Source organism: Pezoporus flaviventris, unplaced genomic scaffold, assembly GCF_033815535.1.
Source record: "Pezoporus flaviventris isolate CSIRO_AGI_PZ_B2104156 unplaced genomic scaffold, CSIRO_AGI_Pfla_v1 ptg000023l, whole genome shotgun sequence".
Classification (NCBI taxonomy): Eukaryota; Metazoa; Chordata; class Aves; order Psittaciformes; family Psittacidae; genus Pezoporus; species Pezoporus flaviventris.
Genome location: NW_026892571.1, coordinates 3934279 through 3958599, shown reverse-complemented (window position 1 = coordinate 3958599; position 24321 = coordinate 3934279). Strand labels below are relative to the sequence as shown.

General features: G+C 45.7%; 2 protein-coding genes across 11 annotated transcripts in view; one reads left to right on the top strand and one right to left on the bottom strand.

Moving 5' to 3' along the window:
* Positions 1–24321, bottom strand: part of KCNIP1 (potassium voltage-gated channel interacting protein 1) — a 398129-nt gene that overhangs the window by 38525 nt on the left and 335283 nt on the right. Inside the window, exon 1 of one of the 9 annotated variants that reach the window (XM_061456421.1) lies at positions 18451–18698. The exons of the other annotated variants lie outside the window; for them this stretch is intronic. Within the exon in view, the coding sequence (XP_061312405.1) occupies positions 18451–18559 (109 nt within the window). The 5' untranslated portion in view covers positions 18560–18698. Of the gene's footprint in view, positions 1–18450; positions 18699–24321 lie in introns of those variants that run through there. 9 annotated transcript variants of the gene reach the window in all.
* On the top strand, positions 10208–13282 carry LOC133270855 (acrosin-like). Of its 2 annotated transcripts, XM_061456419.1 has the most exons (5): positions 10208–10314; positions 10617–10817; positions 11128–11393; positions 11651–11796; positions 12268–13282. In XM_061456419.1, the coding sequence occupies exons 1-5, from the start codon at positions 10244–10246 to the stop codon at positions 12655–12657; spliced, it is 1074 nt and encodes a 357-aa protein (XP_061312403.1). In that variant the 5' UTR covers positions 10208–10243; the 3' UTR covers positions 12658–13282. The 2 variants fall into 2 exon arrangements, with proteins under 2 accessions (XP_061312403.1, XP_061312404.1); XM_061456420.1 differs by lacking the exon at positions 10617–10817.

Below are 24321 nucleotides of genomic sequence, written 5' to 3'. Positions count from 1 at the left end.
CATAGACCGGCTTGGGTTGGAATGGACCTTTAGATCATCAAGTTCCAGCCCCCCTCCCTTGGGGTAGGGATACCTCACACTAAACCGTGTCATCCGAGGCTTTGTCCAACTTGACCTTGAATGCTGCCAGGGATGGAGCATTCACCACTTCTCTGGACAGCCTGTGCCAGTGACACACCACCCTCACAGAGAAGTACTTCCTTATATCTAATATGAACTTCCCCTCCTTCAGTTTGAACCCATCACTCCTTGTCCTGTCACTACAGTCCCTAATGAAGAGTCCCTCCCCAGCATCCCTATAGACCCCCTTCAGATACTGGAAGGCTGCTATGAGGTCTCCACGCAGCCTTCTCTTCTCCAGGCTGAACAGCCCCAACTTTCTCAGCCTGTCTCCATACAGGAGGTGCTCCAGTCCCCTGATCATCCTCGTGGCCTCCTCTGGACTTGTTCCAACAGTTCCATGTCCTTTTTACATAGAGGACACCAGAACTGCACACAATGCTCCAGGTGAGGTCTCACAAGAGCAGAGTAGAGGGGCAGGATCACCTCCATGACCTGCTGGTCACGCTCCTTTTGATGCAGCCCAGCACATGGGGGGTTTCTGGGCTCAAGCACACACTGAAGCCAGGTCATGTTCAGTTTGTTCAGTTTCTCATCGACCAAAGCTCCCTTAGAGCAGGAGCGTGTCTTGCCCGGCTGAGTAAGGCAGGCAGCGATGGCACTCAATAAAGTATGACAAGCTCTTACTGTGGGAATTTCTGTTAGATCCCTGGCTGTATTTAGTTTCAGTGGGTGCTTTGGTCATCTCAACTTGAGCATTTGGTAAACAGCTTTGCTGCAAGCAATATGTATGTCTTGAAAGTCCTCAGTGCAACAGCCAGATAATGATGTGAGATTTAGAAAGCTTTACAGCTCTTAGATCCAGCTACACTAGAGAGGAGAAACTTTAGCACTTAAGAACAACTATTTGTTTCTCATGCTGAAGCAATCATGAATACTAGGTGTCTGAGTACCTTAGACAGGCTCTGCAGGCAGATTTTGCCTAGACAAGATTTTGCATGTTTTTATAGTTTTGCTCCTAAAGTCACCTTTCTCCTTCACCCTTCCCTATGGAAAGCTGCTCAGGTTCACTGCAGATAAAACCCCCCCAAGGTAGGAGCCTGTCACGAGTCAACATCCAAGCTGTCGAAGGTGGCAGTGAAGTGTTCGGAGTACAGGTGGGCTTGAAGAAAATAAACTAATCACTACATGGTGATGAATCTTAGTACACAATACTACAGCACAACACGATGATTATGTGGCAAGCAGGCCTGTGTTTAGATTATTATTGCAAATAGCACCCATTAATCACCATGAGCAGCCCTGATCCTAACATTCTCCAAGATAAACTACATTCCATTTCCTAATTCCTTATAATAATGATCATTAGACATTTGCATCTAGTCCGCCATGCAGCCCAGAGGTGACTGCTGACACAGACAGAAATAGCTCAAACCTGGCACGTAGCACCAATATGAATTGTTACACATTTTGCCCAAAGCAGGATTCTAGTTAAGATTCTAGGAAAGGTTCAAACATCATTCATAGCTGGTTTGGTTAGAAGGTTTCCCCCAGCATCTAAAAGAATTAAACACAAAATACAGCTCTAGAGATTTCATTAGAAGCGCAGAGAACAACCCCAACCCGTACATGTGGAAGTGTCATGAAGATGCTTTTCCTTCAGCTCCCTTTGTATTCCATATCCTTGATGCAACTAAAACAAATCCTTCTCCCAAAAGTTCATGTGAAACAAAAACGCGTCCTGATAAACAACTTCAATTAAACAGCATTCCAAAAGATATATTCATGCCTAAGCCAGCTGCTTCTATGCTCTTTCAACTTCTACAGCTCCTCATAGGACAAATGGCACTGGGCTCCTCTGCACTTTGTGCCCACAGTTGTGATCTTCACAACACTTGAAGTGAAGGTGGCAGAACCTGCACCACTCATTTATAAAGCTAATTATGCATTTTGTCGCTGCTGCCATCAGGAGATTCCATCTCAGTCATCAGTGGACACTTACAGTTGAGAGAGCTGTAGAATCTGAGGATAAACTAGATGGATAGCTTTGCCCAAACTTTACTACACAGTGTCAGAGGCAGCGTGGCTCTGAGCAGCACCTCCCCAGCTGATGCTTTCCAGCACATCTCTCAACACAAAATGGGAATTGCTGAGGTACAGAGAGAGCTCAAAGGGACATGTACTCTTCTGTCTGATGTAAACAGACAAGAGTGGAAGGCAGAGGACTTCAGCTAGAGCCAATGAAATGCAAAGCAGATTCTAAACCACATCATTTTACACTCATCCGGTAACACCATGATCCCTACTATTGTGGTCTGAAAAGCAACAAGATGGCTCACTGGAGTTCCACCACAGGCATCCCCGCTTCTCAGGGGTGCAGCACTGTTCACTGCTCTCACTGTTTCTGACCTGAAACATGGAGCTCAAGAGGGATGAAGCTGCTGTGTGTATTTTGCATTTCAGAGTGGTTCTGTAGTCCACAAATGCAGAGCCTTGCATACAGAATCCATTTGCTATGCTATTAGCTGTCTTAGTTTACAACGGTGTTAATACTGCAGAGTGCTTGAATTCTGAAGGAGGTACAGATGCAGGGTTGGTGAAACAAATGCCTTTTGGTGTCTGCCAGACAGCTAATTGCTATACATAAATTATTTAAAGCATTACAGAGTTGTGGGGATATGAATTAAATTTCAGCAAAAGCAGATAAAAACGGGGGAGGTAGAGATGAACAGATAGATATGCTTGACCAAACCCAATCTCTATTAACATCACACCCTGCTAGAGAACATATGAAGATTTTCAACCGTATATACATTAACCTGCAAGCAAACACTAGCTCCTTTTGTGCTTCATATACCCAATCTGCTAGCTGCCACGCCTCCCCCAAACTCTATTATGTGTCAGCTCCATGAGAACAGCCTGGATTATCATTTTGCTGCTCTGTATAGGTGTAAAAGAGAGACTTGACACCGGCACAATTTAAGAGCCTCTGTCAGGAAAGTAATATACATTGCAAGCTTTGCACGGGTAAGATCCTTTTTTTACTGTTGCTGCTTGATGCAAGGGAAAGAAATAGGCAAATACATTATGCTCTGAGAAAACATAACTGGTGACAAATGAAATAATCAAACTATATGCCATTATCAAACTATTGCACTTCCAGAACAGGATGAGAGCACAGTTAAAGTAAGCTCCACTCAAACAAGTGAACACTTTATGGAGGCAAGGAAGTTGCGTTAGAAGTTTGTCTTCATGACCCAGACCTCACTGATGGGACTGACTGCTGGCAAGTCTCCCAGCAGGACAGCAGCCAGACAGGATTAAAACCCAGATCTTTTCAAACCTCACCCTGAATTTCACGTTTTCAAGCAGCATTTCAAGTTACAGGTCCCATTAGGAGGTAGTTAAACACCATTAATATCTGGAGCAGATACCTTCTGCTAGTTTGGATTGCAAGACTTGCCACAAACTATTTCAGTGTTCCCTCAGTGACACAGTTCTTGCGCTACAACAGTGCCTGTTGTGCAGAAGCCACCGCGGAGATATATTAAAGCAGACAGAACCCAATATTGTACCGTTGGCACATATACTAAGTTAACCTCCAAAACACTCCACAATAAGATCACTGTGTTGCCACAGGAGCCTCCAGGGTGCACAAGCAATTGCCCAATTGTAAGGAAGAGAAAAATGGCATCACCCTGTTGCAAATCCTGAAGTAGCTGTGAGGGCTGGAAGGATCCACAGAGGTGTCTGAATTCCTTCCCAGCAAAACCAGCTGGCACTTAAACCCCTTCAGAAATATTCTGAAGCCTTCTCTAAAGCCAAGTCTGCCCGAAGGAGTTTCACAAGAGAGCTTTCAGACACATTTGTGGCACAAGGTGGCTTCCTTATAAAGCTTGCCCTTGCGCTGGTGCTCTCCATCCGCTCCAGCAATAGTTCACCACTTCCTCATCATCCTCACCAGCCAAAGGATAGCTGCATTCAGATGTAGCTCAAACCTCAGACATCCATTCTAATCCCTAAAACGTGACCAGATCTCACGGCAAGCATCCAGACAGACTTAGCTTTTCATTTAAAACATCTGCCACTCGCGTCTCTAACTTACCAATACACTTTAATTAAATTTATCGGCAAAGATGTGCCTCACAGATTGTATCTATTCCCCTGAAGATTAGTAGATATGGACAACTGGATCCTTCACATCTGGTGACACTATGCACCTTTGCTACTGGGCTATATTTAAGAGTTAAAACCCAATAATCTTCCTGCAGAAATGAACTCTCTCCAGATCAAACTGATAAACTGTGTTTTAACCTTCAGGAGAGGGTTCTGTTGATTACACTATTTTGGAAACACTCTCCTTCCTAAACAAATGAACCTGCACGGACTGAGGCACATTCCTGCCTAAATTCCCCATGATCCACCTGCTCTTCCATCCCAAAACACATCAGAGAAAGGCCTTGAAGGGAAGAGACAAAGAACAGTGAGAGATCAGAAAACCAGACTCACCAAGTGCCCCCAGTCTGACAGGTACCCATCAATCCCAGTCCTGCAGCATCTGCCAAGCAGCCTGACACCCGGCTCAGCGGCACTGAGGAATTTCTAACTTCCACAGCTGACACTTCCAAGGGCTATAAATTAAGACCAACTTTGACAGCCTTTCAGAAATCAGCTTTGCACAAGCACAAACTCCTCTCAGCGATGCTGCCGGTCAGTTTAGAAAGCGCCGTGCATTTGTTTTTCTTAACCCTCACCAGCTTTTCCTTAAAACAAGTATGTGCTTGGCAGGCTCTACCTGCACCAAAGCCTCCCCCTTCTCTGCAATGACCCCATTTACCCCACTGTAATCTGCAGCGATGTGGATCCACATGCACAAGTGCATCACACTCCATCAAATCTTGCTGTGTTTCTGAAGTAGAGAGGCTACCTGGAGCTTGCTGCTTTGTAAGGTGGATGTGATGCAGCATGTTGCAGTCCACAGTCTCTTTCAGCTCTAGCAAACAGGTATCATTAGCTCATCCTCTTTTGAAATATGCTATGACAGATTACCACCTCTGTTCTACCTTGGGAAAGAAATGAAGCCAAAGAAAAATCCTGGCAATGAAACAGGATATCCATCAAGTTTTATGCAATTCCATTCAATTTATTTAAAATAGGCTCAGAATATTAACCTTTTCTAACATCCTTCTTCCCAGCAGATTATATGATGGATTTAAGGAAGGAGTCTGAAGGAAGAAAGGCAAGATGGAAGGGAAGATAAGTGAATAGGTACAAACCTCATGTGCTACTGCATTGTTATATACATGGGAATTATCAGGAGCACAGAAATAATGAAATTATGGTGTGTGGTATGTTAACAGCTTTGCTGTGGTATATTGGTATATTTATTTTTGCATGCCTACCATGCTTTTTAAGAAAGGCCTAAGTAGCCCTCTTTGAAGTTATGCTTAGTAAAATAACTAAGATAGGTAGATACCTAGCCTACTCATCACTACCACAAAGGTCTGCACTTTTCAAACCATTAACAAACTTCTAACAGCCAAGTTCTTCAAACACTAATGCACAAAGCACAATAAGCGCTTCTACCGTAGAGCAGCTTACTTTTTACCTGCCCCTCCAGTGCTCTGTGTTTCCCACTTGAAAGCACATCTCTTTCCTTTCTTGGCCATCCGCTGCCATGCTCCATGGAGAACACTTCTATACCTCCAGTCACGCTCACTCCTCCAAACCCCTTACACACAGTCTGCATGCTTGGGCTTTCCACTGATGCTGGTTTAGGAAAACGTGATTGTGCTTTCAGAGGAGGTGCTTGTGGCTCTGCTTTTCCACACAGTATTACTTCAGTCCTTTCACCACTACACTCTCTTCTCCAGAATGTGAATGGAGATCAAAGAGCATTTCTTAACCTCCCTCAGTGCTGTCACAGGTAAGCGTTATGCACATGATACTTCCTTCTGCAATGCTTTCTGTTAAGAAGGGTCTGGTGATGCTGAGAGGCTTTCTGAAGAAGAAGGCTTGCCGTGTGCACATGGACCGACTCTTGTACAAACAGACTAAAAGTAAAATCCATATCTATTCAATTCGAACTGCTAAAGCTGAAAGGGAAACACATAGAATACACCCCAAGGGAGGACTGATGGAATTACACCCCTGCAATAGTCCCACAAAACATTATTGATCTCGGACTGAATGCTTACATTGTTGACTACTTAGGCAGGAATTGTAAAACACAGGTGTATTTTTGTCACCTGAAAGAGGAGGAGGGGCACTTTGGCACTTTCCATCTTCTTGGTATTACAGTTGTCCTGATGTTACTAATTTTGGTTGGACAGTGTCGACCCTCAGAGTCTTACATCAGAAACACAAAGACCAAAATTGAGAAGCCATGGAGGGATGCAGTTGTCTGAGAGCTATACCAGCAATTAAAGAACGTGACTTAGAGGCTGGGGGGTTTGCTAGCCAAGGAAGCCAGAATGAGTCAGCATCTCCTGCTTTCACATGTCTTATGCATCATTAGCATCTTGCTGTAATCAGCACAAACCAGGGGTCTGGAGGGGCTGTTGCTGCACTGCCATGTGATGCCTGTGGCGAGGTGACACCTCTCTTCACCGTGCATAAAGGGGCAGAAGAGAACAGTTTCTCAGCCACAGTCTCTAAAAGAAAATCCGACATGACAGGGTATATGGGATGTCTCCCATCATACTGTCATCCTGTTTTACTTCCAAGCTTCCCAGCACTGGTGTTTCTGTGATCACTATGTTTTCTCTACCTTCAGAAAACCAGGAGACCAAAGGCAGGACTTTCTCCTTTGCCCTGGAAGGGGCGAACAGCTAAAAGAGAAGGAAGGATTACAGGGCCATATCCTTTTTTTGCCTTTCACTTTCTCAGGAAATACTGGAACAACCAACGATGTCTGCTCACAAGTGTGGGCTACTGAATTGCCAAAACTGCAGTAGAACAGAACTGAATCAATATAGCACATCCTTGTGTGGAGGAGAGAAACAGGGAACACGTTACGTCTTCATGTGAGTAACACTTTTGGACCTATCTCACCTACCATTCTCCTCTGGAAGCTGGGGAAAGGAATGGTTTATGAGGCTTCCACGAGGCACATGGCAACTGGGTGCATAGCTCTTGAGAGGCAGCTCTCAGCAGCTCAGCATCAAAACAACAGGAGGGATGATGCACAGCTCCACACAAGTCTTTTGTAGGTCTGGTCCTGGTCAATATGTTTGTAACCAAGCTGGGGATCTAACAGAACAGGTATCATCCTGTTGGAAAGGACTGCAGGAGACCTTTGCAAGTTTGAGAAAAGGCTTGAAGGTAACAACCTGAAATTGAGTAAAGACAAAGGGCTACAAGTTTGACAACAGCATAAACCACACCAAAGGGCTGGCCAGGCTGCGGATCTACACCTTACAGCGGGGCAGAATTGGAACATAAATGACCAAGATGGTTTCCTGTAAAGACAACAAACACTTCACCAGACTTACAAACAGGAATACACCCTGCCAGGCACATGAAATAGCCCCTCTGCTGGTTTCAGTGGCAGTCAGGTCACAGCTGCAAGACAGAGGTGCATTAACAATAAATACTTCAGGTAAGAGCAGTGGAAATGATCAGGGGCTAACTCACAAAACAAACAAGGAAAGACCAGAGGAAGTAAAAGTGATTTAGACTAGCAAAGAGGAACCTGAAAGAGCAGAGAACTCTTTAAAGGCTTTTACACAGATCAAGCAGTCATCTGTTCTCTGTGCCCACTGGTGGACTGAAGACAAGTAATACTTGTACAGAGTTTGCCATGCTGCCATGGACAGGTACAACCCTGCTCTGGACTAGGAGGCCTCTTCATATGCCACATCTACTTCCCTGTAATTTTATGAGGCATTTACATACTTTTCCCATAAGAGATTTAGTTTTGGATCTAACCAGCCTCAGACAGATTTTCAGTTCTGTGCCTGTGCAAGTTATGGGGTACTTGTGGGATATAGCACCCACTGATGCTGACCTTTAATTAGGAAAGTAAATGCTTTTAAGCAGCTCAGTTGTTACGTTTCACTCAAAGAATTTGGTAGGTAACAACCACAGACGTTTCAGTAAGAAGCTGCTAGTCTCCAGTACCACAGTTTATTGCTGTGCTCTCCCTCCCCTTCAGAAAAGATAGAAAATGCACTACTGTCATTTGGGAATTGGGAAAATATGATTGCATCTGTCAAAATGTTACAGCTTTTGGCAATAGCTTTAATAACCTTTTTAATAAAGATCGGTATTTGCCGGTCTTTATTCTGATGGGTCAGGACACGCATCTGCCACTTTCCACTTCTGAGTACCTCACTGTTCCCTCTAGAGTGACAAGCAGATAATGCGAGCATTAACAGAGCTAGAAAAGGAGCCTTGTATTAGTTCTAACTCTTAACAGGAAACAATGAAATAAACCCAAGCTCCTGACTGCTTAAGCAGGAAGGCACTAATCAAAGTATGGAGACACTGAACAGCTGCAAGGACCAGACCGTGTGCTAAAGGCAAAGTAAATGTTCAAGGAAGTACATGGGAAAGAGGCCCAGGTAGCAATTTCGATGCTACCTATTTTATACACGGTTTGTGCTGGTCTTGCTTGAATGCAGAAATTCCAGCAAGCAAATAGAGCAGGTTTTAGTACTCAGCTGGAAGGATGGGATTGCTGTGGTGCAAAGAGAGTGAAAGAGCATAGTGTCACGTTCCTCACAGGTTCTGTAAAGCAGTGACATTTAGAACCCCTTGATAACAAGCAGAGGGACATTACCATGATAAAAAGCAGACAGGCATTAACACAACAAAGTGAAAAAGACCAGGCAGCATTTCAGGTGAACAGAGCCAGCCAACACAGCTCCTGAAAGCCAGAAAGGAAAGTGTGACACGAAGAGCAGAGGGAAGTTGATAAGCTACAAGGAAAACAAAACTTATGCACATGTACAGGTGAGGCAGCTTTACAGAGACACGAGGGGATGCTGGACAGAGCTGTGAAACTGAGGATGCTTTACTACTGCATGCACATAAATGAATGTGGAATCACTATTTCAAGAGAAAGGTTATCAATGGAGCAACTATGATAAACAGCGAATCACGGAGTCCCAGATTGGTTTGGGTTGGAAGGGACCTTAAAGCTCAGCCAGCTCCAACCCCCTACCACAGGCAGGGACCCCTTCCACTAGAGCAGCTTGCTCCAAGCCCCTGTGTCCAACCTGGCCTTGAGCACTGCCAGGGATGGGGCAGCCACAGCTTCTCTGGGCACCCTGTGCCAGCGCCTCAGCATCCTCACAGGGAAGAGCTTCTGCCTACGAGCTCATCTCAGTCTCCCCTCTGGCAGGTTAAAGCCATTCCCCTTGGCCTGTCCCTGCAGGCCCTTGCCCAAAGCCCCTCTCCAGGTTTCTTGTTGGCTCCCTTTAAGTATTGCTTTTCCAATATAAGAAAACATATGCTGCCTGCATGTGAGCAAGTCTCCACCATACAGCTGTAGAAGGCAGACAAATGAGATGAGGATTTACCAAAGCCATTAAGAATGGCATTAGTAAATGGGGCTGAAAGAAGCATCCTTCTCAGTACAGAGCTTAAAACTGCATGTTCTTGGCCAAGCATAGCAGGTGCCACAATTGCCTTTGTCAGTGCTGGCCCAGAACAGCAACAGAGCTCTTAGGCAGCAAGAGCACAGAGCGTGCGAGAGGATGTTGCTGCAGTTGACGTAGCCAGCGTGGACTGTGCCTCATCTGCATTTCACTGTGCTTTATGCAGGAAGGTGGATGCCGCTTGGCTGTGCTTAGCTTACTTGTGTGTCACATCATTGCCTGCCTGCTGCAGCTGTAACCGGGTTGGGTCTTCACCACCCAAACGTGGGCACGCTGCCTGCGGTACCAATGCTCTCTGGTGCACACCTGGGGAAGAGCAGGGTGGCAGCAGGGAACTTCCTATGATGGCACACCTGGTTTTGGAGCCAGGCACTGCTGCCGGCACAGGGCTGCACCCCTCGTCCCACAAGCAGAGCATGCAGCAGGGGTGTGCGGCGAGTGCCTGATCCCGGGTTCTGCCCCCCGCCCGCCTGGAACCACGCACCCTATGACATCAGTCGCCGCGGGCAGTGGCCGCTGCGGCAGCGGTGCGGACCAGCCCAGCCCTCAGTTGCTGTCGCTGCCATGTGCCGCCGGCAGTGATGAATCTGCTCCCTCTCCTTGTCCCGCTGGCCATGGGCTGGCCCGCTCATGGCACGCAAAACAGCTGTGGGTAAGTGGCCCGAGGCTCTGGGAGGGGACCCTGGCAACTCTTACGGAGTTCACTGGAGGGAGCCTGCTTGTCCCCCAGCGGTACACCGCAGCTTCTCAAACCCCATGTGGGCACCTGGGGCTGCTGGCACAACTCGTCTACAGGACTAAACCAGAAACGGGGCAGATGAACAGACGCGTGCCCCATAGGGTTCCCTGGCCCTCCTTGTCCATGCAGCACCTTGCGGGGAAGGGAGAGAGCTGACCCGCAGCCCCAGCAGCAGCAAGCCATCGGAAAGGACACTAATGAGCTTCTGCTTACAGAGCGAGCTGCGGGCGCCGGCCCATGGCTGCTTACTACAGCAAGCAGCGCATCGTGGGTGGCAGAGATGCCCTGCCAGGGGCCTGGCCCTGGATCGTCAGCATCCAGCAGACCTCAGAAGCAGGCACCGTGCACATATGCGGAGGGTCCCTCATCAGCCCACAGTGGGTCCTCACAGCAGCCCACTGCTTCATAAACGCCAAGTAAGGAGGACAAGGGAGCGGGGGGTATTCCCATAACCTAGCAGGTGCCCTGTCTGCAGCACCACGTTATTCCCACCCCATTTCCTCGCAGTATGCCCAGTGGCTGGTCACTGCAGAGCCCAGCTGACAGACTGCTCAGGAGAAGGCTGGGTTCAAGCTGTTGCTTCCTAGCAGCCTCCAACTCGACATTCCTTGAGCCTAAGGCACACAGGGACAGTCGCACCCTCTGCAGCACTGCTTCCCTTTCACCCTTGTGAAGTGGAAGGCACCCGGCTCTGCTCCCAGTGACCCTTTCTCATCTGCCTTCCAGGCATATCCAGATGTGGTTCGTGCTGCTCGGGGCCACTCGGCTGACACGGCTGGGCCCCGAGGCTCAGGTGCGCAAGATTAGGAAGCTAATTGCTCACCCCTACTACAGTAGGGTCACAGAGGAGAATGACATTGCCTTGCTGGAACTGGACCGGCCTCTCCAGTGCAACGACTACATACAGCTTATCTGCGTGCCAGACATGTCGATACGAGTGTCCCAGCTGACAGACTGCTACATCAGTGGCTGGGGTTCCAGGAAAGCAAAATGTGAGTTCCCAAGAAACACTCATGTTCAAAGGGCAAGCTTAGCACACTGGGGAGACGGGCTGGGCTTCCTGAGAGCAGAGGTGAAAGCCAGAGTCACTCTGTGGGGTTGTTTGCCTTGAGAGATGGGCCTGACCCACTGTGCAGAGCAGCACAGATGGGAAACACAGGTCCAATGCCTCTTGAGGGGCAAAGCCAAGCATTGGGGAAAGGGAACTGGCCATGAGCTGCTGAGTGTTAATTCCTTTCTGTGCCCACAGCTGCAAGCTCAGCTACTGTCCTGCAGGAGGCCAAGGTGCACCTCATCAATGTCAACACCTGCAACAGCAGCGAGTGGTATCAAGGGGACATCCACACCCACAACCTGTGCGCTGGCTACCCGGAGGGTGGCATTGACAGCTGCCAGGTAGGAGCGTGCTACAAGTCAACCCCAGCAGCACAGGCAGCCCGGGCACAAGTGTCCAAACAGAGCCTCAACGTGCTCAGCCTGGAAAGTCACCCTCCCACCTCGCTGTCCCTACTGCTGCTGGGGCTTCCATCACTTCTCCCATCTGCAGGTCCTTGCCCAGTGACCCCCCCATCCCAGGGGCCTGGCACTCTGCCCCATCCAGTGCTCCCGACAGCCTGTAGGTCCAGTTCCCAGTCCTGGAACACCCCATCTTCCACACACCCATGGCCACTGTGCAGACACGAGAGCGTGCTCTACCTTACAGCCCCAGGACCCGCTCCAGATAAGGTTCTGCAGGCTCCAGCACCTGAGCAGAGCCTCTCTGTGCAGTGAATACAGCTCTGGCGCGTGCTGTGAAAGAGCAGGAACCAGCCATAGTGCCGATAGCGGCCACCTAATGCCAGTTTCATCCTCTCTCCCCCGCCTCAGGGTGACAGCGGTGGTCCTCTCATGTGCAAAGACAACAATTCTGACTTCTTCTGGCTTGTGGGAGTCACCAGCTGGGGGGAAGGCTGTGGGAGAGCACAACGGCCGGGAATTTACACCTCCACCCAGCACTTCTACAACTGGATGGTGGCATCGATGAGACTGCGCCCGGCAACAGCAACCAACCCAACACCACGGCCGGTCTCCACCTCACCCCCTACTCAGACCCCACCACCCCGCCCTCAGACCTCACCAGTCCCCCAGACCCCCACACCAACACAGGCAGGCACATTCACGCTCTGCCCACTTCCATGCCAGAAGATGATGCAATTCCTCAACCTGCTGCAGGAGCTCCAGCGGTCCCTAAAGGGAAAAAGCACTGAGAAGCAGTAGGACACAGGATGCGGGGCAGACTGTGCTGTACCATGACCATTCCCTTCTGAGTCAATGCCTCCTGATTCAAAGGCAGCCTCACTGTTAAAGCAGAGTAGTACAACATGCTCTGATAAACACACAACCATAAGTAATTACAGCTACTCATTGAATCCCTCCATAGATCAGAGGGCTGAGGCAGAATCTCTGCTGCTAAAACAACCCCTTCTAGTTAAAAGGTTTAACTTGCCCATCTGAAAGAGTGCCAGACACTAAAGGTTGTGCAAGAAGAGCAAGGACAAACCACCAAAAACTAGGAACTCCCAACTTCATTTTGGCTGTAAACCCCTAGTTCTGGCCCCCCATGGGTATAGATTATGCAGTATTTACTGTATGGATATGAATAATCCTCACAGAGCAACACCATACTCACAAGTGTTCAGACTGAGCAGTAGGAATAGTTTAGGCATTTCTCTTCTGACTGCTTCCCTCTGGAATGTGGGACTTTGTCTGCAAGTTACCAATGTGTCTAAATGAGCCAAGCCTTGAAAGCGGGGTACCCCTATGCAAGCATGGGCACAGGAACACATCGTTACCATGATACATCCCTGGCCATAAAATAAAGTGAGATTCTGAAGCTGAAAAATCCACGACAGGTTTGGTGTTTGTTCAGGTTTCTAAAACCTTATTTTTACTGCCATATCTTACAGACAGGGTCTTACTGTTTCCTGCTGCACAGTAAATAATTGCATAATCTCGCTCAGAACAATTTCCATGAAAAACCTGAGATCATAGAATCATATAGAATCATAGAATGGTTTGGAAAGGACCTTAAGGTCATCCAGTTCTAACCACCTGCCATGGGCAGGGACGCCTCACACTAGACCATGTCAAGGCTCTGTCCAACCTGGCCTGGAACACAGCCATGGATGGAGATCTAGTCGAGATGCTATGGGATTTAATAGCTGCAGTAAGAACCATAGCCCAAAACACTGATCTACCAAACTGATTCAGCTCCCTTTTAGTCTGAACAGCAATTCTCATAACCTTCTCTATGAGGTAAAAATGACTGAGAAAATACAACAAATGGAGGAATTTCCATAGTGGGGCAAAGAACAGGGCTCCTGTATGTGTGCACTGCTCCAGCCTCCGCCAGCACTGACACCTCTGGGGCACTGCAGCAGTGTCTCCCAGCACTGACCCCACACGCAGGTGCTCAAGCTGCTTCATGGGGGCTGACGTTACTCCAGCTCTGCCTCTGAACAGCCTGGGGTGGCAGGAAGAGAGCAGGCGATTTGGGCTTCAGATGGAGAAATCTGTACAAGTGTTGGAATAACGGAACAGCAATCGCTGGGAAGACGTAATGAGATGTGTTGATTCAGCTCTAACACAGCCTCTGCACCAGGAGCACCTTCACAGGGGATACCCTGGAGAAGAGATTCCACTTTCCTGCTCAAATCTCTCTCCTCCTTCCCTCTCTTTAAAGTGGGTTTGAAGTTCCAGTCTGAATCTTGGAAGGAACAAGAGGAAGGAACATGCTCTCACAAAAGCTTTTATGTACGAATATCCCTATTCCACATTTGGATTAATCAATACCGTATCAAATTATGAGAACCAGACAGAGCACACTTTTCACTGCAGGCCAGCTAGCATCTGTAGCAGCTGGGCAATAAATACCTTTGTGGGAGCCAGAGCAGGAACCCTGGTCTGCCCCTTGTGCAGGACTGCTCTCTCCTTCAGAGGCTTTAACCTTTAGGTACTATTACTTAAGGCCGTGCAGTTCTGTCCTGGGTTCAGCAGTAGCTGAACCCAGGACAAGTTCCTCATGAATCAAAGCAATATCAGGTGTGATTTGCCTTTAGCTATTCCCAGCCTCAGAATTTGCAACAGTACCAAAGGCTATTTAAGGTGATCAGTTACCAGATCATAAATCCTCCCTCTTTGTGGTTACTTTGGATCAGAACTCAGGCAAAATCCCTGCTTCAGCTAGTTTTGCTTTCAACTCAGCTGCTCCCAGGTAAAGCATTATGAAGAACAAGCCTCTCACTCTGAGGTCTGGGTTACCTTAAGGGTTACTTGGTACAACAGCAAACGTCTGTTTCCTCTCTCTCTCTAACATCATGTACTCGACACACCACATGAAAAGGGGTGCACTGGAAAGCCCTGAAGCACTTATTCTAGTGAAGGGAACTGCCTTTAAGCTCTATCTCCATTGGCAATTTTATCAAAATTGTTCCAGTGGCACCTGAAATCTACCCCTTGGCAGTGTATTTCTGGCATACCGTTGCATGAGACACGTGTAGTAACAACCTCAGGAGCATCTGAGATAGCCAATTTGTACCTTTACTTATTCAGTCAAAAATATTTGAGCACCTGCTTCTAATCTGTGCTAATATAAGTGACTTCAGCTAAGGAATGAAGGCTTTCCTGTATTAAAAAGCTAAATCCCTGACATTATACTTGATGGTATATTTTAACTCTATTTATTTTGAGGGGGTTGCACCCTGCCATATGTATTACTGAATCAATATTGAACTAGTCCAAAAGCACAGTTCATATTTGCCCTGGATCCCTCTGACTAGAAGAATTATGATTTATGTGTGCTTCAGAGGTACCTGTAGGATGGATGGATGGATGTTTTGCAAAGAAGCTGGGTTAAAGCCAAACTCATAAAGCAAACGCACAGCCAGAATTTACTCTCACTTGACAGAGGCTTTTGGTCTCTAACCACAAGTTAATACAAGGTTTCCCCAGATGTTTCCCCAAACATGTAAAACATAATTGTTTGTGGATACACGGTTGCACTAAAGAAAACCCATTTTCAGCTCTTAGCCCACCTTTGGATGTGGTCATGAGCTGCTCTATAGGAGCTGGGAACTAACCCTATGGGAGTGCAGGAGCTCTGTCGCAGCACAGAATGGCAGCAAGGACACAGCCCGCAAACATGGACCCCAATAGACAGCACAGTGGGATAAAGCAAAGAGTCATCAACACCCTGTGTCTACTGGTGTCACCAAAACCTGCCCTGTGCTTTGCAGAACTTCCTCTGGTTTAGCAAATTTTGCCTGTTAAATGTATCTAGCCAGTACCCTTCCCTGGGTTGCAAAATGGGGACATTTTCATACAGAATTTGGAAAACACAAACAGTGCAGCCGGCAAAGGTCTGATCTTACTGCAGCTCTCCTGCTCGGCTGACTTTCAGGGCACCATTTCACAGAGACTTGTCCCAGCTGCATTCCAGGTGGACAAAACAAAGTAGAAAAAATAACCTCTTGGTTTAATATTGTATTCAAAATGCTCAACAGGTTTAGGTTGTGCTCAGGGATGTAAGCTGCCCCTAATGGCTGTGGCGTCGGTTGTTCCCAGTCAAAGCCCCGAAATAGCTGACAGTGAGGATGGGACCTCACCTCTGGACCACAGCTGTGAGGGAAGGTGGAACTGGGCTCACGTGAGCTCAGCTGCAGCAAGTTCTGAACCTTCACATTTCCCAGTTACTGTCTTTCCCTCTCATAACTGTTGCTTCTTATGCTAGACTGATGGAGAATCAGCACTCCGCTTTATCTTTGTTTTCCTCTCTAACCAGGACAAAGGAACATTGTCTGAGAAAGCCTGTTCCATCTACAGGAAACAGAATAATTTTAGTTCTAAAAAGAAGTAAGTCTATAGGCAATTTCAATGCCTTATTTTAGTGTTATTTACACAGTCAGGAGAAACTATATGGATTTTCTAGATGCTTATGAATGGAAAGCAACAATCATATTCTAGTGAATGTAAAGACGTTAGAAATATTTATGTGGCAATATAAGCACCCACTGTACCCTTCCTATTGCTGCCTCCTAGCACAGGCAAGAAAACAGTTTAATGCCACTTGTAAGGAGTGACTGAAATCTGCACTGCACTACAGGAATGATCACCTGCACTACATTAATGTTACTATCCAGCCGTTTAAGTAATTCTTAGCACAGGTACAGAATCAGAAGGGAAAATCACAAGCTCGTATCATTTAATGAGTACTAAGTAAATATATCTTGGTCTCCCCGTGAACCATTCTGCAGCCAGAAAAAAAAAACAGAAATCCAAGAAAAAAATACCTAAAGCTAAAAAGGTTTATTAAGTGTACCCTATACACTGTCAGGTAATCCATCAGCAAATAGGAGCTATGGCTATCGGTAATTTTGGTAGGATTCCCTTAAGACTTAAAAGAAGCCGTACTCTTCTGCGCTTGTATGGATCGAGGGATTATTGACTGCTGTCTGCAACCTGCAGGTGAGTACAAGCTGGGGCTATTTGTTCACTTCTGCTCGTCATCTTTGAACAGATGACTTCCTCACCTGGCACACATTTAACTTTGTTGGGGAAACACTGGGGAGACACTTCTGGGAAAGAGAATGCTTTGGAAAGAGCAGACACTGGAATTAGAGTCAATAGATCTGGAAAGAAGGCATAGAAATGTTCTTGCAGTGAAACAGGCAGCAATGCCATTGCCTCAGCACTTGACAGCTTGTATTTCAGGTGAGCATTTCTGTTGCCATTTAGGAAATCAATTGTCATTGTCAGATCTTAATTTCTTTTTAATTATATAATGGAACTCTGGTGACATTCTGAGAGTAAGCTTACAGCTCCCACAGCATTCAGTTTGTAGTAAGGAATATCAACATTCATGTCATGACAAATCCATGACAATTTCCATCTTCTCAAACTACATAACTCTTATTTAGGAAATTTTTCCTGTTTGTTCCCAATCCTGCAGGAGGATTTCCAGGATTACACAACAGCACTGATTTTATAATAGCAAGGTTAAAATCTCATCTGCTTTTCTTGCTTTTAACATTATCCAGCAAAACATATTTCCTATCTAAATTTCCTTGACTTTTATTCAATCTTTCAACAACCCTCACTAGCTCCTATTTTAAAGATAGCATCTGAATAAAGTAATGTGGGTCTTCATGCTAATATTTTATCACTGCTATTTCCTTTGCTAGATAAACGGGCACAGTGATCAAAGCAAAAATACGCTCAGTGACTTGGGGGTCTCTGTTTTAAAACAATTTGTTTCATCAAAAATTTATTTTCTTTCAAAATTCAATGGCACCTACATCCCTATATATATATATATAAAAATTATTCTGTATAAATAGAATAAATAATACCATCCCCGAAGCTCACTTGACTGTTAACACACACATGCTTTACTCAGCCAGGAAAACCTTTAGGGAAAAACAAAGTTCATTACATTGGTAAGATGAAGAGAGATCAAATCTTCCAGTTCAATAAGTGAAAACAGGGATATTTCTGTCTAGGTTGTTTTGCTGAAGCGTCTGCAATAGCAAATACAGAGAAGTTTTGGTTTGTTCACATGCATTCCATCACGTCTTAAATCTGCAAAAGTCACGACTGTTTTAGGTAGCCGTCTGAAATCATGCACGGAATTATCAGCTGTGCTTCCACTACCCCAAGAGAGACTTGCCTTTTTCTAGGTTGGCACTAATTTATTTGCAGGAGACAAAATGAAGTAACACCAAGAAAAATCAAGAAAAGTTGGTAAAATAACGCACAAAACAAAAATAATCACGGCTTCAGATTCTCTCGAAGATAATACACTAAAAGCAAACAAAAGTCCTCAGTAAAGCATAAAGCATAATTCCCCCTTTGCAGCCTGAATGATTCTTAATACAGACAAAGACAATACTGAACACCAGTGCACTGGCAGACAATGCTTTCCTTCCCACAGCCTGTCTGCTGCCTGCAATGGCTTTCCCAAAACGGATTTAAACAGAAGTAAACAGGAGCAGGAAAACTTGGAAGTTCTCTTACCATCTGACAAGTCAATGAGCCCAAGGTAGTGCAAAAGTTTCAGAGAGGAGCACACCACCACCACAATCCCCAAAGTCTGGAGCCCCTCCGACTCGCCTTTCGTCCACATCCTTTAAGGCACCATGCGGATACCTACTGGTGTGCCTGCAAACATCTAAAGCTGAGAAATCCTGTTTGAAGCTTTTCTCCCTGCTGCTCAGCTCAGTGTACACTGCATTTCCCTCTCCCCTCCTCACTCTCACATTCCGCTTCTCAACCTCTCTACCTCCCTCGCTTGCTTTTTCTCTTGTCTTTAGCACGCAAGCACTTTCTGCATTTAACCATAACCTCTGGGTGTAGTTTTTGTCACTTGTTGGTAATTCTCTCAAGGTTTCGCTGTGCCCCTGAACGACTTAGCCCTGTGCTACCAACCTCAGCAACATTGCTCAGCTCTGCCTTTTCTTTATTTAAGCATCTGTGATACCAGTCAACTTTTGCTTTGGGGATTTTCTCAGCAGTTCTGCCAATGCAGATGCTTTTGTCAATGCCTCTTCTGTGCTGCATAAGGGAATACAGCACATCGTAAGGGGGAAAAGAAAAGGTCTTTCCCTGTCTTAATTTCCACTCCTACAGTCTCCCACCCCCGAGATGGTGGGATATTCATAAACACACTTCCCACATACATGTCTATACCCACATAAAGCACAGGATCTACACAGCAATTCTGTTTGTAAGCAGCAGCTCCAAACTCTGTTCCTCCGGGTTAGCTGCTGGACAGCAAAGAGCGTATTTGATTGGCATTTATCACATACTCAGACATCAGGGTGAACAAGTGCTGGCTGGAACAAGCATCCTTTGCAGGCAGCTAAGGCAGACAGATGCGCTTGCACTTGTTCATCTTTCAGTATCTCACCAGGCTGCTGGCATGGGGTAGCACTGGGGGCTGCTCTCCAGTTAAGTCAGTTATGTATTTCTCCATTATCACCACAGATGAGTGAACACTTGGCAGGTTGAGCGTGTTATCAGAATGGCAGATGTAAGATCACAAGACCAGTAAAGGCTGTATTTTTCAAGCATGCTGTTAGTGGAAGATGCTGGCTTACCCATGTGGGATGTTCAGAAGAGAGAGAACCAGTGCCTGTTATTTTACAGGACTCAGAGGCAGTCCTTTTCCCCATACTGCTTCCACACCTGAGGCAAGCAGTAGCCCCAGCTGAGCAGGGCAAGCTGGCTTTCACCCACACTCTGCTCTCAGAATCTCTTCTGAAGCTCCCTTAAACTACTGCCCAGCAGTTAACATCTGGAGCAGAACCTCAGAAGGGCTGTGTGCATCACATTAAGTAATGTGCTTGAATTGCTTAGGGATGTTCATATGAAAGCCAAGTTGGTAGCGTATCAAGTCAACAAGTAAGACACACCTGAACTGAGCTTCTGTATGCAGGTGGCCAAGGAAGAGATCACACTTGTAAATGTGCTACTGGGGTTCTCTGTCATTAGCATCTACCTACCTAGAGCTCAAGGGAGTGACATCAAAGCCACTTCTTTGTGCTGATGAGTTCTTTAGACCAAAGGACTGGTTTTGGTACTCTATCCTGCCACATTAGGTTTTCATTGCCTTGGCTGTATGACTGCCTGCCTATGATGCCACATTATGGTTCTTATTTCCCAGATGAACACATTCAGCTATAAAACCATCAAGGAACTAAAATTGCTGCACTGACAAATCTCTCCTGGACAAGTAGAAAAGATCATGAAGGAGAAACATGATAAATAGACCCTAAAATGTTTAGATAATTCCTTATTCCATCATGTCCTATTTCTATTGCCCATCCTGTTTCCTGCAGTTCTACAGTTCTCCCACTATAATGTCCCACCTCTGCATCTTCTAAAGCCTTGCAGCAGTGCTTTAGCAAGAGGGATGGGGAAGGGCATGAAAAACTGGTAGTTCCACTATTTGTATTACTTCAGTTTACTCCAAGTCTAACAGTGCAATTCTTTAGGTGTTCCTGATACAAGCAACTGCAAAAGAACACGCTGGTTTGGTCCCCAGAATCCTCACTGCAGGAAGACCTCATGCATCCCAGCAGCTCAGAATACATCAGACAGGGTCAAAGCCAAATCATGAGGTTTTGACTCAGTTTTTAAACAGGCTTGGAGGGAATACTGAAGGACAATTTTTCCCCCTTAGGACCTTCAGGCTAGTTTGGGACTGCCTTGGACCCAGAGGATCTTCCTGAACACTGTTGCTTCTCCCTCATTTCCCAAAACAGTAATGCAGCTCATGCTTTACCTGCTTGTTACTGCCCCGAGAACCAGAATTCCTTATGTTAAGGATACATTGATGTCAAGTCATGCTAATGTTTCATGGAAAGTGTTGCCTGAGAGGCAGAGCACCAGACCCCTCCATCCATGCAGCTTGGAAGCCACATACTGACCTACCATGGTTAAAACAAATCAGCTTTCTACTTTTATTTAAACATGTCCCTGCCCATGGCAGCGGGGTTGGAACTGGATGATCTTAAGGTCCTTTCCAGCCCTAACTATTCTATGATTCTATGATTCAAATCATCAGGAGTGACTAAAGGGTTGACTACAGCTGCTTTATGGGAGGCAAATCCTATGGACCCAAATCCTGAGCTATGTTTTGCCCACTATAAAGACTCATTTAAGTAAAAGATAGTATCTTTCCTCTCTGATGTCCCAGCTCAGCTCCTGAGGTACAGGAACACTCCTTTTCTGTAATATTGAGCTAATGAGAGAAACGGGCTCTGTGCTTGAAACCAAAGCCCAGTTTAGCTCTCCAATAGAGAAACAGAACCATCAACACTTAACAAGAGGCACAACTATTAGTCAAGAGCTTCTTAGGCATTTTATTTGAGTCACTCCTGGAGCAATAAGAACCCCAAACCAATGCCAAATAAGAAGAGTGGGATTTTTACTTTTCAGATCTTTTTTAGCTAAATATTCTACAGCCTGAAAACCATTCTGCAGATCTGCAGCAGCTTTTGGATCAATGCTTCCCCAACATTCCTAAATCTGCTGCAAAATACACACTGTTATCCTCAGAGAGGTCAGCTCAAGGGACTGAATGCTTTCAAGTAGAATCACACATAAAATAAAGAGCACAAACTAGAGTGCTTGGGTTTCTACCATAGCCGCTGCACACTAGATTTTGTAGAACAGCAACTGGAGTATATTTTCCTATTTATATACAGACAAGGTTAAGCTCACCAGTGGAGCAGTAAGCTTTATTTTTGTCAAATCCTAAAAAAAAGGAGGAATGGAAAAAGCCAGACGTTTAAAATACCGTATGTCTTGCTAAGAGAGATAGATGTTCTTGCTCATGTCTTGGGTACACGTCTCACATGCAGCAAAGGCGGCTGAATGCCTCAATTAGCTGTGAAAAGGTTTCTGCTGGGTATGCACAATGGGTGCCCTCTGGGAACATAAGTAGGAACTTTATAAAGATCCATCAAAATAACATGTAATGAAAAGGATTTGCGGTAATAAAAGAATTGCTATGATGAATCATATAAATGATTTATGTAATCTATAATCAGCTCTTATAATTGGGAAGAAGGGGGGGAAACACATCACATAAAGGTGTGAAAATCACAGCAAAATAGAAAAAAAACTATTCCCCACAGCAGGAGCCTCTGCCAGTGACCAAGGTATTTGGAAGACATTTGTGCTTTCACAAGAGGTTTGTCTCCTCACTTTGTTTTAGAGCAAACGCAGCATAACATGTTCTCTTTACCCACACAGCTTTAAGAACACGTCAGCAGTACTCTATGACTAGCTTGGTACAAACCCCTAAATATTCAATTTTTGTCATTTTGATTGAATATTCCTTTGCTCTTGTGTTATGATAAAGAATAAACAGGAACACCTGATTGATGCTTCTTGTATAGTTCGTTAGTTCAAGCATCTCTAGAATACCTCTGCTTATGGATCTTCTGATACTTAGCAATCAGGAACAGTCTTCTCACACAGCTGTTGTCTGTAAATCTATTCGCATTGCAGACCTCCGAAGCCCTTCCATTTCTGTTGTACTTTAGAAATGGCACAATGAGATCATTTACAGGTGGCTACAGGACCAAAAGTATGGTATTACTGTTGCACACATACTTATCTGATACGATTTCTTTTGTGCATGCACAAAGTTAGTGGGTTTTATTGCTGCTTTGATTTTAAGAGGAACAACCCACAATGAAAACAAGGTCTTTCTCATGAGAGCTTTTAACTTGCCTAGTCTCAAGCAATGATACTAATGGCTTAAATTGCAGCTTGTGTTCAGCTTGCCTTGGGCAATAATCATTCATCTGCCCTGTTCACCACAGGGGATTAAACTCCTTTGGTGTTTCTCAGATTTCTCTGGATCTGACCAGCCCGAAGTAATTTGTGCCCTCTGCAGATGGTGTGGAGAGAAAACCCATTGATTGCTAACTGCTGAGTACTGTTAACATAAAATAACACTGGGAATAAATGAGCAAATCTGGTTACTTAAATAAGTGATGGTTTAGGACCCTGTCTAAAGTACAGGTAACCTTGAGTTGAACTAACCACCATTTGGGGACGATGAACTTGGGCCCCTTCCTACTTGCACCAATACAATTCCACCCTGACCTGTCTGCTGCAAATTAATTTAGCTTCGTATCCCATGTGGGTTTCCTGGCAGTTATTCACCAGCTAGGAGGAGCTTTGAAAGTCCTGGCTAATTACCAGTTATTGTTCTTGTCACTAGAGATACATTGTCTGTAATGAGAGGTGAAGCACAAATGTCTCATTAGCTGGTTTGGATAATACAGGAATTTGGATTCTTTTCCTGTGCTGCAAAGGGAGCTGGGAATATAGAGCTCGGTTCCTCATCCTGCCCCTTCCTCACTGTGTAGCTGCAGGGAGGTAACTGGCAGATGAACCTTTATCCTGACATAATATAAAGCGTTCTGCTATAACAAAGCCAGCTATAATTCCATCAAAAATGACTCCCCTAGTTCAGTTTTCCTGACTCATGTAAAGGAATTACTGTCTTTGTTCTACCAACATCTTCAGGCTTGCTGGCAATGATAGGATGTTGGTGGACCTAAGGACACAACCAGTGAAGCAGGACTGGGAAAACACCATTTGCCCCTGAAGAGGATGGTCTTGAGCTAGCGATTCCCAGCTTCCGATGTGCCTATGAACACAACTCCCATCACCAACCCTGAAAAACGGAGGAATCTCTTGGGAAGATTCCAGAAATCCAGCACATCATGGCTGACTTCTTCCAGGCCAGCTGGGGGTACAGAAAAGCACATCCTCCTTTCAAGTTCCCACAGACTGCTGGCTGGAGGCCTTTGCATCACTCTGGACCTCATGATGGCAGAAGCTGGTGAGTGTTAGTGATGGACCCCAAAGTTAAAGTGAACCTCCTGGCAAGCTTCAAACCAGAAGACCAGCAACTACTAAAGAAACCATGTAACCCTGAAGGACTAACCTGACCCATAGTTCACACACACGCTATCTGAAACTGAGTAGTATACAGGCTATTAATGGGTACTAGTAATGGCTATTACTGGGTAGTAGAGGCTATTAATGAAAGGGTAAATAAGAACCTCTCCCAACTATGAAATATCAGTGACAGGAATTCAGGCTCTATTGCACTTTTTTCCTTCTATTTACTCTGCTTTTCACCCATTTCTTTACACTTTTATCTGTAAACCAACATAGTTGCACAAACCCCAGACCAGCAGCCTCCTCCAGATCTCCATCAGACTTCAAAAGTGCAATGGCTGCTCTCAGGACAGACCCAAGGAACTCCTCCAGCACTGAGCTTGCCCTCTTTTCAGCGCTGCTGTTTAGTCTGAAGGAAATGCTAGCGACTGCTTAGTGACCTCAGCTGCACCAGGAAGG

What these genes read in the sequence shown, in the direction of transcription:
- LOC133270855 (XM_061456419.1), top strand. Translation starts at nt 10,244, where the DNA reads ATGAATCTGCTCCCTCTCCTTGTCCCGCTGGCCATGGGCTGGCCCGCT. An exon ending in GGGTTCCAGGAAAGCAAAAT is followed by an intron (nt 11,394 to 11,650) that starts GTGAGTTCCCAA and finishes CTGTGCCCACAG; the next exon opens with CTGCAAGCTCAGCTACTGTC. An exon ending in GTGGCATTGACAGCTGCCAG is followed by an intron (nt 11,797 to 12,267) that starts GTAGGAGCGTGC and finishes CCCCCGCCTCAG; the next exon opens with GGTGACAGCGGTGGTCCTCT.